We start from the raw sequence: 14,341 nt of genomic DNA, 5'->3' as shown, positions 1-14,341 counted from the left end.
GCAGACGGTTTGCCAGAATCACTGTAACATTTTTATTAGCGCTACCATCTAGTTAAAGACCACAGATTGTAAACTGCCCAGGGCTATTAGATTGGGTTGTCTAGACATGTAATAAACAAACAAAAAAACAAACACATACATACGTACATACATACATACATACAGATGTCTTACTTGATAATTGGCTGATTAATAATTAACAATGCCCACTAATAAATGACAATAATTCATATTAATTAATACACATAATCTATATATTTATTTCTCCTAGGCGTATCCATTGCTAATCCCATGTGTGGCAGCTCTCGTGAGAGTTCATGAGCATCTGCCAATTAGTGACGGGGAGATGAGAACAGGTGAGAGCAGCAGGCGGTGGCGGGCAGGCTTTATTTTATTTTATTTATTTGTTTATATAACATATTTCTATACCGCCCAAAACTTACGTCTCTGGGCAGTTTACAACCAGATAAAAACAAAGTAAAACATTACTTAAAAACAGAAACATGAAATTTAAAAACACGACAATTAAGATTTTTAAAAACAATATTCTAAAATGTTAAAAACAATCAAAACAATATCAGTTAAAAGCCTGGGTGAACAGATGTGTCTTTAAGGACTGTTTAAAAGCTGTCAGAGATGGGGAGGCTCTGTTATTTCACTAGGGAGCACATTCCAAAGCCTCGGGGCAGCAACGGAAAAGGTCCGTCTCTGAGTAGCCACCAGACGAACTGGTGGCAAATGCAGACGGACCTCTCCTGATGATCTCAATGGGCGGTGAGGTTCATGACGAAGAAGACGTTCTCTTAAATACCCAGGGCCCAAGCTGTTTAGGGCTTTATAGGTTATAACTAACACCTTGTATTTTGCCCGGAAACCAATTGTGAAGCTCCATCAGCAAAGGAGTAATGTGGTCTCTCCAAGATGACCCAGAGACCAGCCTGGCTGCCGCAATCTGGATTAACTGTAGTTTCCAGACTACGTACAAGGGCAGCCCCACATAGAGTGCATTACAGTAATCCAGTTTGGAGGTTACCAGCAGATGTACCACTGTTTTGAGGTCATCCATCTCAAGAAACGGATGCAGCTAACATATCAGCCGAAGCTGATAGAAGGCACCTCTGGCCACTGCCTCAACCTGGGACACTAGGGAGAGACTCTGATTCAGAAGCACCCCTAGACTGCACACCTGTTCCTTCTGGGCAAGTGTGACCCCATCCAGAACAGGCAGATCAAAATTGTCTCGATCCCGCACAATGAGTACCTCCGTCTTATCTGGATTTTGTTATCCCTCATCCAGCCCATCACCGACTCCAGGCATGCATTTAGGGAGGTTATGCCCTCTCCCGATGATGCTGACATGGAGAAATCGATTTGGGTGTCATCAGCATACCGATAGCACCCTGCACCAAATCTCCAGATGATCTCTCCTAGCAGTTTCATGTAGATGTTAAACAACATTGGCAACAATACAGAGCCCTGAGGGACACCATACAAAAGTTCAGATTTTGAAGAACAACAGTCTCCAGGGGACACCATCTGGAACCTGCCCGAGAGGTAGGAGCAGAACCACTGCAGAGCAGTGCCTCCCACTCCCACCCCATCAGACGCTCCAGAAGGATACTATGGTTGATAGTATCAAAAGCCGCCGAGAGGTCAAAAAGGACCAACAGAGTCACACTTCCTCTGTCAATTCCCAATTGGAGATCATCCATCAGGCTGACCAAGGCAGTCTCCACCCCATGAAACTGCGGCCAGAAACCGCGGGCAGGCGGGGGAAAGAAACGAGCTGCTCCTGCCAGCAGCCGTCTGGCTGCTCAGAATTGGCAGGTGGGTGGGAGGAGGTTGCAGGCTGGCTTACCGGCCGGCCCGCCAGAAACTGCAGGTGGGCAGTAGGGGGAAGAAGCAGGCTGCTCCTGCCAGCGCAGGTGGTGGCGGGCTGGCCCAGCTACCGGGAATTGGCAGGCGGGAGGAGGTGGCAGGCCAGCTTTCCGTGCCCGGCCCAGTGAGTATATTATTATCATAACTAATTAATGGACAATGGCAATAAATCTGCATGGATGTGCACAAGAATACCATCACGCAGAAGCGAAAAAGCATACTTTGTTTAGAGATGGTAGATAACGAGGCTATTCTCACTATGGGAGGAAACCGGGCTAAAGGAAAAGCCCAGCCCGGTTTTCACCCATCGTGGGAACTACTGGGCTCACAGGCAAGCCCAGGGGTTCTCTGGTGGCTAGCCTGCCAAAGAAGCCCTCCCCTTAAATGGGGTTAGCGGAGTGAGTGCTCCGCTAGCCCAGTTTTTCCTATCATGAGTTGCCACGGCACAGCTCCATGCTGTGGCGACTTGTGAAGAGACCCCTGCTGGGAGGCTATAACAAGCCTCCCAGTGTGGGTGGTCTCCCCTGGATGCCCCGTGCACTCACACAGGGCATCCTGGACTTCCGGGGGCCAGGCAGCCCCCGATCCCTACAGCCCCTACCAGCTCTGTGACAGAGCCGGTAGTCATGTGGGCGGCCGATCTGGCTGCCCAGCAGCATGTGGCTGCTTGTCTGCGGAGTCCCCACAGAATCCTCCCAGGCGCTACACACGGATCGTATGTAGAGCCTCAACCTGTGCTTCAAAGAAGCATCCTCCGTGTGTGAGAGAAAAACAAGAATGCCTCTTCTAGGATGGCACTTGTCAACCTTAGTTTTTATAAGGACAAGTTATAAATAACTCTCTCTCTCTCTCTCTGAACAATATATCAATGATATCTTTGTGGTTTGGATAGATGGTGAAGAAAACTTAGAGCAGAAGTAGGCAACCTAGGCTCTGTAGTTGAACTACAACTCCCATCATCTGCCATCATGATAAATTGTGTTGGGGTGATGGGAGTTGTCGTTCAACCAAAGCTGGAGAGCCAAGATGCCCTGCAAATATTACGTTGACCGAGTTAACCTACAATCAAATTTATATCCAGCAGCACCTTAGATGATCCTCACATCTGTTTCCTGAATGCCCTGCTCATCATCAAGAACAACACAATAGTCACTGATTTTTCCCCCAAATTGAATTTTTATTGATTTTAACAGCAATAATATTCATTCATAACAAACATAATAAACAGAAGTGGACTTCCCGCGCATCTCTCTTCGTGAAACATCAGCTATAAAATTTACCCTTGCTATAATAATAATTCAAAACATAAATTTAAACCCTTACAAACACAATTAGTCTACCCAACCTGCATTTTTTCCCCTCTCTCTCTAAATTTCAAATCCAGCTGTAAGGTCCATAGTAGGAAAATAGTTTTTTAGATACACCAAAAATGGTTTCCAATCTTCTTTGAAACATTCTAAGTTTGGGTCTCTTATCAGTGTTGTAAGTTTTGCCATCTCCGCATATTCCAAAATTTTTATCAGCCAATCTTCAGTCACTGATTTTTACAACAAATCTACCTACATGCACAACTAGAAATCCTGCTATCCAAAACACATTAAAAGAAACATCATCTACAGCCTAGCTCTGAGAATTAAACAGAGCTGCAACAATACAAAGAATGGCTAACATACTGCACAGCAAGCCACAGATCCAAGAGAGATCCCCGCTTGCTGCTTCTGAACCACTCATCAGTCTCAGAGCTGCTAGCAGTGGGATGGTCTCCTCTCTCTGCCCTTGAAGCATTATGTCATCACAGCTGCAACCTACTCCCATTTGGAATTATGGGAACCGGTTACAGCTGCAGCAACACAATGTGTCAGTGGCATGGAGGAGTCCTCACAGAGAGCTGGTCTTGTGGCAGCAAGTGTGACTTGTCCCCTTAGCTAAGCAGGGTCTGCCCTGGTTGCATATGAATGGGAGACTTGATGTGTGAGCACTGAAAGATATTCCCCTCAGGGGATGGAACAGCTCTGGGAAGAGCAGAAGATTCCAAGTTCCCTCCCTGGCAGCATCTCAAAGACATTGCTGAAAGAGACTCATGCCTGAAACCTTGGAGAAGCCACTGCCAGTCTGTGAAGACAATTCTGAGCTAGATGGACCAAGGGTCTGACTCAGTCTATGGCAGCTCCCTATCTTCCACTGACAGACTGATGAGCAACTTGGAAGCAGAGAGCACTGATCCCTCTTGGGTCTATGGTTCACTATTCCGTAGGTCAGTCAATGTCTTTAGAAGGAATTAGAACAAACTAAAACACATCTCCTACAGCGAGGATATCCCCCGCCAAAATCATCAGCTTCTACAACATTCACTGAACCTCTGTGTTACCTACAGATACCACTCTCCACATAAGAATATAAGAACAGCCCTGCTGGATCAGGCCCAAGGCCCATCTAGTCCAGCATCCTGTTTCACACAGTGGCCCACCAGATGCTACTGGAAGCCTACAGCAGGAGTTGAGGGCATGCTCTCTCTCCTGCTGTTACTCCCCTGCAACTGGTACTCAGAGGCATCCTGCCTTTGAGCCTGGAGGTGGCCTATAGCCCTCTGACTAGTAGCCATTGATAGACCTCTCATCCATGAAGTTATCCAAACCCCTCTTAAAGCCTTCCAGGTTGTTGGCTGTCACCACATCTTGGGGCAGAGAATTCCACAAGCTGATTATGCGTTGTGTGAAAAAGTACTTCTGTTTGTTGGTCCTAGATTTCCTGGCAATCAATTTCATGAGATGACCCCTGGTTCTAGTGTTATGTGAGAGGGAGAAGAATTTCTCTCTATCCACTTTCTCTACACCCTGCATGATTTTATGGACCTCTATGTCTCCCCACAGTCGTCTTTTTTCTAAACTACAAAGCCCCAGGTGTTGTAGCCTTTCCTCATAAGAAAGGTGCTCTAGGCCCCTGATCATCTTGGTTGCCCTCTTCGGCACCTTTTCCAGTTCTACAATGTCCTTTTTTAGATGTGGTGACATCTAAACCATCCACCATGGTCATATATCTACTAACAAAGCACAATGCATCCCTTCCCATTTGTAGTTGATTTCCATCCAGTGGCCCTTACTCTCACCAGCAGTTAGGGAAGCTACCCAATACTATCCAGTGCTTCCAATGAAGAACGTCTTACCTAAAGTTTCAGTCAACCACCAGTGATAGCATTTCTTAGCCATTTACTTGTGAGAACAGCTCTTAAACCCAGTGAACTTCACTCTTTTTCAAGCAAGGGTCCCTTGGGCAAAAAAAACCCCCCTTCAATATGAGAGCCATTTCCCACTGTGCTGAGCACCTCCACACACTGCAGGACTTTTCTCAACGCTGAGAGGGCCTGTTAAGAGAGACAGAGCCCTTTCCGAAGATCTCTAGGAGGAAAGCACTGGGGAGGGCTATAGAATTCCTTTCAAAATGGTGCAGGGGCTCAAGAGGGCTCCATGTCCCTTAAAGGAGCCTCTTGGCACAGGGCACAGAGCAGCACTGCATGGTGGGAATGGTCATCTCCACATGGTGCCAGTGGGACTGCGCAGAGTATTCACCTTTGGCCAAAGCATCACACTGGCCCAATAAACAAGCAGCCAGGTAGCTCCACTTAGGGTTGATGGGGACTGCCATTGGCCCCCAAGCCTTACAATGAAGAACACAGACTTAAACGGTCCATCCATCGTCCAGGGTCACAGCACTGCAATTTCTTTCTTTTCTTTTTTTTGCAAATTCAATTTTTATTGATTTTAACAATAGCAATATTATCATTCATTAAAAATACACACATAAAAGGTGGACTTCCCGCTCACATTTCTTCGTGAATCAACAACTATAAAACAGCACTGCAATTTCAAAGGCTGCATCACTTGTACTCACCATAAGGAGACAACCACCTTCAGGAGCACTGTGATTGGCGGAACTTACTACATCCAACAGTTGCAGATCCTACAATGTCATTTACATCACTGTACAGAAATGCCCAGGATGCTATATGCACTATGTAGGCAAAGCTATCCCTGACCGATGTACTTGCTTTAGAAACCGCAAATGGGCAATACTGACACTAACATTAGAACATCCATTTGCCAAGCATTTTAATTCTGATAATCACAACCTTTCGGATTTATCCAGGGTTGCCAGAGAAATACCATCTGAGCCAAACAAAAAAACAAACAACTTGAAGCAAGAGACAAATTCTGGATGTATAGACTTCCACATTGCCTCACACTGCCTAAATCTGGAGGACAACACCTGAATGAATGAATAACTTTATTATGATCATAGATCAAACAGAAATGACAAATTATACAGCATTCAGATAAGAGATCAACCATACAGTACACCAACAGAATGAATGTTTTAGGGTGGGATCTAGGAAATAGAAATTGATTGATTGATTGATTGATTGGATTGTTCGCAAATCTTAACAGCAGTCACACAAAATTGATTGATTAATTGATTGATTGGATTGTTCGCGAATCTTAACAGCAGTCACACAAAATTTAGCCACCTTGTGAGTTCAGCCAGGGTATTGTAAAAACAAGGGAGTAATAAGACTACAGCCACCTAATGGCACAGCGGGGAAATGACTTGACTAGCAAGCCAGAGGTTGCTGGTTCGAATCCCTGCTGGTATGTTTCCCAGACTATGGGAAACACCTATATCAAGCAGCAGCGATATAGGAAGATGCTGAAAGGCATCATCTCATACTGCATGGGAGGAGGCAATGGTAAACCCCTCCTGTATTCTACCAAAGACAACAACACGGCTCTGTGGTCGCCAGGAGTCAACACTGACTTGAGGGCACAACTTTACCTTTTCCTTTAATAAGGCTACTCCGGCTATCATTATAAAAGGAACAATATAGCAGCACATGGTGGACAGATTCAACCTTGCCTGAACCACGAGGGCAGATCTAACTGGCCCGGGGGAATTTTCAAATGCCAGGGGGTATAGTGGTTAGAGTGCTGGACTAGGACCAGAGAGACCTGAGTTCAAATCCCCATTCAGCCATGATACTTGCTGGCTGACTCTGGGCCAGTCAATTCTCTCTGAGCCTAACCTACTTCACAGGGTTGTTGTGAGGAGAAACCTAAGTATGTAGTACACTGCTCTGGGTTCCTTGGAGGAAGAGCGGGATATAAAATGTAAAAAATAAATAAAAAGGATAACGCCTGAAATATCCTGCCAACTGCATATACTAGCAACAGCATCCTCTCTTCTGCAACAGTCAGTTAAGCCCAGGACCTCTCAATCACATCAGAGCAAGTGAGGAAGGCAGAAGCTGAAACACTTTGTTTTATAGCATTGATAATTCTTTTATGTTAATAGCTATGAAAATGAGGTTTTTCTGTGATTAACAGCATCCTTCCAAGATCCAGAAACTACTTGTTGAACACCTCTTTGATGCTTTAATTTTCATCTATATGTATATTAAAATTGGTTGCTCGAATGATCAGGGACTCCTTTTTAATTGCTCAAAATATTTCTAACCAATTAACTGAATCGATCTGTAATTTATTAGTGGGATTGGTTATATCCACTTAGGTCTTAAGCAACATCAGGGATTTATCTCTCACTACATACATTAAGTTAGCATAGCAAAGATAGGAAGATGCTTTTATCATTAATTATAACTGTTGTTTATGGTCACTGTCTTTATTTTGCATACATCTGAACTTTGCACAGGATGTCACAGACCTTCTGGCCCCAGTTTTTTTCCATCTTCTGTGCACATATGTATATACCTGCCAACTCAAATAACACTTCCGCATCTGATGAAGTGGGCTCTAGCTCCTGCCGCAATACATGTGCTAGTTTTTATGCTGCCACAAGATTCTTATGCTGCCGCAAGATGCTACCATAAACTAAGACAGTTGCCCCTTTGGAATGTGTTACTTATATCCAGAATCGGTTTCCAAAATATTTGCAAGATCCTGAGGTCTCCATACTTTGCATTAGTTGGGGCTGTTTTCCTGTGCACTTTTTTCCTGTGAACAAGCTCAGTGGGCTTTCCATCACCAGTGATTCATCATAACCAGGTGGCAGCCATCTATAGCACAGGTAGCCAACCTGAGGCTCTCCAGCTATTGTTGGACTACAACTCCCATCATCCTCAGTCACAATAAACTGAAGTCCCAAATACAATGTTGCTACCCGTCCACGTGCTGCTGCAGGCTTTCATCCTATTTCCTAATGCAACCTTTTTCATTACTGCTTTTGTGGCAACTGGGCAGAAGGTTGAGGGATTTTTTTTGGAACATGAGAGCTGGCCAGTAGGTGATGCTACAAATATTGCACAAAGTGTGTGTACAGAGGGTAAGATTGTGTTAGGAAGTAGCACGGAAACTTGCAGCAGTGTGTGTGTATGGGCAGTAAGATCGCATTTGGAATTTGTGTCAGAGCTTTGAACATCCTGGAAGTTATTCACATGGCTTCATGCTGCGGGGTAAATGTTGAGCAAAGCCACGTCGAATCACACTCGCGGCACTGAGGGAAGCAGTCCCTCCCCTCTGCTCTCGGTTTTTGTTTTTACAAGTTCACATGGCATGCCTCCGGGTTCATTCTAGCCAATTTGGGTGGTGTGGGGAGAGATTACTAAAGAGCTACCTCTGCATTTCAAAGACAGTATCACCACCTTAAGTAGCGCAGTGGAGAAATGCTTGACTAACAAGCAGAAGATTGCCGGTTTGAATCCCTGCTGGTACTATATCGGGCAGCAGCGATATAGGAAGATGCTGAAAGGCATAAACTCATTCTGCGTGGGAGGATGCAATGGTAAACCCCTCCTGTATTCTACCGAAGACAACCAAAGGGCTCTGTGGGCACCAGGAGTTGAAATCGACTTGACGGCACACTTTACTTTTACCTTTATCCCTCTTATCATGCTAATAATTAGTGCCTCTGCCTATTTGCTCCGGTGTTTTCAGAAAAAGTCGCTTAAAACCAGCATTTTAAAAATCTGGAAATACCTCGAGATAAGCTAGAATTCACAAGACAAAGCCCGACTTGTGTGTGGAGTGGGTCCAAGGATCTTGAAGGGACTTTGGGGTAAGTTTGGCTGGTGTGTGAACACACACACACTCTCCTGAAGGAGATTCAGGGTAGAAGCCCTGTCTATAAAGCCTCCTGCAATTTATTGCCATCTGGAAAAACCCTAAGTGCTATGTGTGTGTATGTTGTGATAGGACTCACCCAAAAAGTTGTAGTTCCTCTCCAGGCTGAGGCACAGCATCCGAATTGTTACTGTACCGACCACTTGATATTGGGGTTGGTCGTGCCAGCAACATGAGATCAGGCAGTTCCAGACTTGGGCTGGTGGCAGCAATGCCCATGGTGACCCTGTTGGCTACATCCCCTGTCTTGGTAACCTGAAATGAGAGGTTCGCTTTGAGGGCTCCTTCACACACTAATCATAGTCATCTCTAGAGAAAGTCTTGAGATAGCATTTCTTTTTTTGTGAGATTTCTTTCTTCTTTTTTTTAAGAAACCCTGCCCTTACACTATAAAGCCCTCAAAGTGTCTTAACAATTGAAACAATACAAATATTGCAGTCAGCACATAAAATGAAGTGGGTGCAGCTGAAGTTACAAAAAGACAACAGTACCCCGCAAAAGCAGGAACAGTAAATAAATCTTAATTACTATTAAAAGCTTAGGTAAACCATTTTACTTTTTTCTTCTCTATTTCTTTTGCTTTATTCTATTCCACTTTTATGTTTCTTTTCTTTCAGCCTTCTTCTTGACTTTCTTCCCCTTATGGGTGGGGTGGTGGGTGAGAGTTTGGGAGGATGGTGGGAATGACATGTGAGTCACATTTTACTTTGGGGGTCATTTGCAGGAGGGTAAATGGGGAAGGAGGGTGTGAATAAGCAGAAATACTTTATTTTATTTTAAGAACATAAGAACAGCCCTGCTGGATCAGGCTCAAGGCCTATCTAGTCCAGCATCCTGTTTCACACAGTGGCCCACCAGATGCCTCTGGGAAGCCCACAGGCAAGAGGTGAGGGCATACCCTCTCTTTTGCTGTTGCTCCCCTACATCTGGTATTCAGAGGCATCTTGACTCTGAGGCTGGTGGCAGCTTATAGCCAAAACTAGTAGCCATTGATAGACCTGTCTTCCATGAATTTGTCAAAGCTCCCTTTAAAACCATCCAAACTAGTGGCCATCACCACATCCCATTTTATTTTTATTGTGTTACTATCAGAGAGTTAGGTTTATTCCAGATAGATAAATGGTTCATTTTAAAATGAACCCAGGCTTTTAATTAGATTTACAGTTTTAATACTTTTAACTGGTTTTAAGGTTTAAATTGTTTTTAATGTTTACATTTTGTTTTGATTCTGTTTTTATTGTGAACTGCCCAGAGACGTAAGTTTTGGGCGGTCTAGGAATTTGTTAAATAAAATCAATAAAAAATAAAATGAAAGTTCTTACAACTTTTGTATTCAGAGTCCAGATGACATCCTTGGCCGTTGTGGAATTTCATAGCACTATCTGCTGGCTACTTGCTACCATTCTGTGATGAGAATAAATGTTTCTGAGGTAGGCTCAAAGACCTCAATCCTCATCAATGATGGGTGGAAGCAGAGTATTTCTCCACCAAAAAGAGTGGACAAAAGACTGAGCTGCGAATCATGGACTTCCCCAGTCTAAATCTTGCCTCTGCCATGAACCCACTAGGTGGCCTTGGGCAAGTCTCTCCCCTCAGTTCTGTCCCTCAGCTACGATATGTGAATCATAACACCTACTTACCTTAAGTGGGTTGTTGTAAGGACTATAACAAGATAATACATATCAAGAGTTTGTATACAAAATATTATTGTGTGTGTCCAGGGCTGTATCTGCAAAGGGCCCCCTTCCACCAAATGCAGCTGTTGCAAGTGAACCTCTGCTTGCTCCCTGAGCTTTGATCTGAATATTTGACTACCTGCTCCATACCTATTCTCCATTTATATATTTGTCTGCCCATTTATACAAAATATCAATGGATGTCATCTGGAAAACCTATACAAAATATTATTGTTAAACTTTTGTTTACGACTATTTATAAAACTGAGGGGCGGGGGGAACCATTGAAATATTAATAGTCTACAAAAAAAAAATGTTCAGGAAAACAGGATGGACTTCAGAGTGGAGTCTAAATTCAGTAAGAAGCCAGGCAAATGTGTTTTGGAATGGAATTCCATAATTGGGATCATAACCACAAAAAGGGCCCTCTCTCCAGAAGCCCCCATATAACTTCTGAAGGCGGAGGAATCTGGAGAAAGGCCTCAGAAGCAAATCTCACTTGACAGGCAAGTTTGTAAGGGACAAGGTGGTCTTCTGAACTAGAAAACACACATGGTCACCCCAACACCGGAATCTGGCACCTGGGAATTTCACAAGTTTTTAGTGTCAGCGAAACAAAGGATAGGTGAGCACAAGCACAGAACGGACTCTATCCCTTCACAGAGAATTTGCAATCTAGATTATGTGGGAAGAGGTAGCATTCAGGCTTTGAAAAGTGACTATGTAGATGTGGGCCATTTAATACTGTGCCCTATTTTGCACAGATCAAGGCAGCTAATGGGGGTGCGGTGGGGGGAAAGAAAATTACTAGAGCCCAGAATAAAGGAAAAAATCATAACCTGAACCAGCATTAAAATACCCCAAAAGTAAAAATCAAATGGATTAAAAACTTCCAGTAAATAAGCATTCCTGGGATGCTTTCTTGCACTGACAAATTACAGAAGTCCTGATGAACTTTGGCAGGATTCTCAAGAGGAAGGGCCTGAGGGCCATTGCTCAGGGGTGGATTAAGCATTTTGCCACCTATAGGCAAAAAGGCTTTTGCTGCCCTTTTACCTTAAACAAAAAAAGGTACAATAAGGTAAAAGAGGGGTACTTTCTCCTCGCCCACTCCACCCTTGCTGCAGCCACCGCTGCCCACAAAGAGGGGCAGCAAAATTTGAGGGGCAAAATTTGCTGCTCCTCAAATTTTGCCACCGTAGGCAAATGCCTACGCTTCCTCTCTGTTAATCCACCACTGCCATTACTGTGGTGAGAGCCTTTCCCACTATCTCATCTCCCCTCACTGAACCTTATGGTGTGGTGCACCACACTTTATATCAAGCACACAATTTGCCCTGGAATCCTTAGTGACTGTTTCTTTCCTAAATAGCAGTCATGGGGAGAGGCAAGTAGATATCTTTATTAAGATCATGATGTGGGGAGAAGGAGGATTTCCCCTATTCCCCTTGCCACAGTTCTTATCTGGATACCTGTGCCTCAGGGTTGCTATTTGACCCTAGGAAGGAAACTGCCATTAGTGCCCATGACAGCTTTCCTTCCAGGGCAAATCGCAGCTGGAGGGACAATTTGGATTAAGACAGTAGTGGGGACAAAGGGTCAAATCTCCCCCAAGCTATGGTCCTGGCAGATTGGATCTCCCCCACACTACAGTTGCTGCTTTGGGAAGAGGAAACACACACACACACCATCAAGCACTGCAGTGCAGGATCAATAATATTCTTGATGTAATGTGCAGCTTGCTTGCCTCATGGAACAAAGCTTGATTGCAGGTTCCTTATGACTGTGAGGATTACACAAGGAAAGGCAGAGATATGTGCAGGCCCCAAGCCGTGAAGGTTAATCCCAGTGGATGGGGGAAAGTCAGAGAACAACAGTATGAGTGAGGCTTATAATTAATGGAAGGTTAGCTGAAGCAGAAGCAAGTCTTGAGGAAAGATGTTTCTTGACACATGAATAGAGAGGTTCTTTCAAGCACAGGATGCAGTTATGCACAGTGGATCCTTTCCACTGTGGTTCATGCGCCTTTACCCATGTCAGATTGGATTAAAGCACTGAGTACACAGATTGGATTAAAGTACACAGATTGGATTAAAGTACTTAGGGCTGGCCTTTGGTAACAGGAGATTAAGCCTGTTGAGGGGTATGGGTTTTTTAAAATTGTTGTTGCTTTAAAAAACTCTGATGCAGACAAAACACCATAGAAATAAATGAGACAAGTTGGTCAGAACTAACTTAAGTCCCATTAATTTCAATTGGATTTAGTCATGACTGTTGGCGATCCAGCTCCTGATGGCATCAACCTTTTGCACTGATAACTGTAATGACCACTGGGAGGGTGGGAATAGAGATAGTCATTTAGGGTCTCCTTCTCTTTCCTGTTTATCTCTGCCTCTATGACCCCTCAATTGATGGAATGTACTTAGGAACTTCCTGGGAGTGATTTCCTCCTCCTCCCCCCCCTCCCAGAATGCTTTTAGCTCTTTCTCTGAGCACCATGTAGCTAGCAGCTAGGGTATAGGTCCTTCCTATCATCATGTACTTCTAAATAAAGTAGATTAGTTTAACCTTAAACCAATCTTCATGCTTATCATTTACAAGCTGTTGGCCCTGAGACCCTGTTAACTTCTGCTGTGAGTGAGTTAGCTCCTGAAATACTCTGCTATATATATATTGAAGTAGCCTGCCCATAAACCCTTACAGGATTTATGTAAACCCTGGCTCAAACTTTAATTATTACTGATCTCCAGCAATCACTAACACTAATTTAGTTTGGAAGCAAGGAATCTTTGTGGAATCTGAAGAGACTCTCTCTCTCTTTTTCCTTGTACACTGACTGCCAGCAGCTCTGCTCCCCAGGGTTTCAGACAAGAGTTGTTCTCAGACCAACCTGGAGGTTTTTCACACATGGCTTTATGCCTCAGGGTATCTGAGGAACGAATCTACTTCGCAGCTGCCTCGAGGCAGTTTGATTTGGGGAGTTAGATGGACAGTTCACATAGCCATCGGCTCCCTGTTTCACTCCCCGTGATCTTTCTCCTTCGTGCATTCTCGCTGATTGCTCTGGGTTTTTTCTCCATTTCTCACATGACTGGGCTGGGGGAGGGTGATGTTTGGAGAAGCCGGTGGCACTCCTGGAGTCTCTCTGGCTGGGCAGGTGAGGTGGGGGTGTTGGTGGGGGGTGATGGCGTGGACAGGGAGGGGGTTGCCTGGCAGGGAGAGCATGCTCAGGACCCCCAGGGGTGAGGGATGGCTGCAGAAGCTTCTCTGCTTCAACTTGGCACCCCACTGCTGCTCCTGTGGCTGCATCCCTGCGTTTCTTGCTCGGCACGGGGAGTCGACCCCCAGCATCCTCCTGGTTGGTGTGCCGCTGCGATGATTTTCGTTGCTGCTGCTGCCACCACTCCCATGATCCAACACAGCAGGCGGCCAGAAAAACAAAACAGGAACACACTACGGGCAAGAGCGAGGAAGGGAAGGCAGGCGGGCGGGCGGGTGGGACGCAGGGAGGTCTTCACAGCCCAGAGGTGCTTTGCTCCAAAGGCATCGCTGCCCCCACAGGGGCGAGCAGGAAAAGGGGTCACACAGCAGCGGCAGGCTGGCTCTGCCCTCCACAGCAGACCAGCGATGCGGGCAGGCAACTTGCTGACCCTCCAAGGC

At 45.0% G+C, this 14,341-nt stretch overlaps 1 protein-coding gene across 1 annotated transcript in view; it reads right to left on the bottom strand.

The window, feature by feature from the left end:
* Nucleotides 1–14,341, bottom strand: part of GARIN5A (golgi associated RAB2 interactor 5A) — a 33,178-nt gene that overhangs the window by 3,680 nt on the left and 15,157 nt on the right. Inside the window, exon 3 of the mRNA XM_053258879.1 lies at nt 9,085–9,260. Within this exon, the coding sequence (XP_053114854.1) occupies nt 9,085–9,260 (176 nt within the window). The remainder of the gene's footprint in view (nt 1–9,084; nt 9,261–14,341) is intronic.

Source organism: Hemicordylus capensis, chromosome 6 (genome assembly GCF_027244095.1).
Source record: "Hemicordylus capensis ecotype Gifberg chromosome 6, rHemCap1.1.pri, whole genome shotgun sequence".
Taxonomy (NCBI): Eukaryota; Metazoa; Chordata; class Lepidosauria; order Squamata; family Cordylidae; genus Hemicordylus; species Hemicordylus capensis.
The sequence above is the reverse complement of the archived record's forward strand: the minus strand, read 5'-3'. Positions and strand labels throughout refer to the sequence as shown.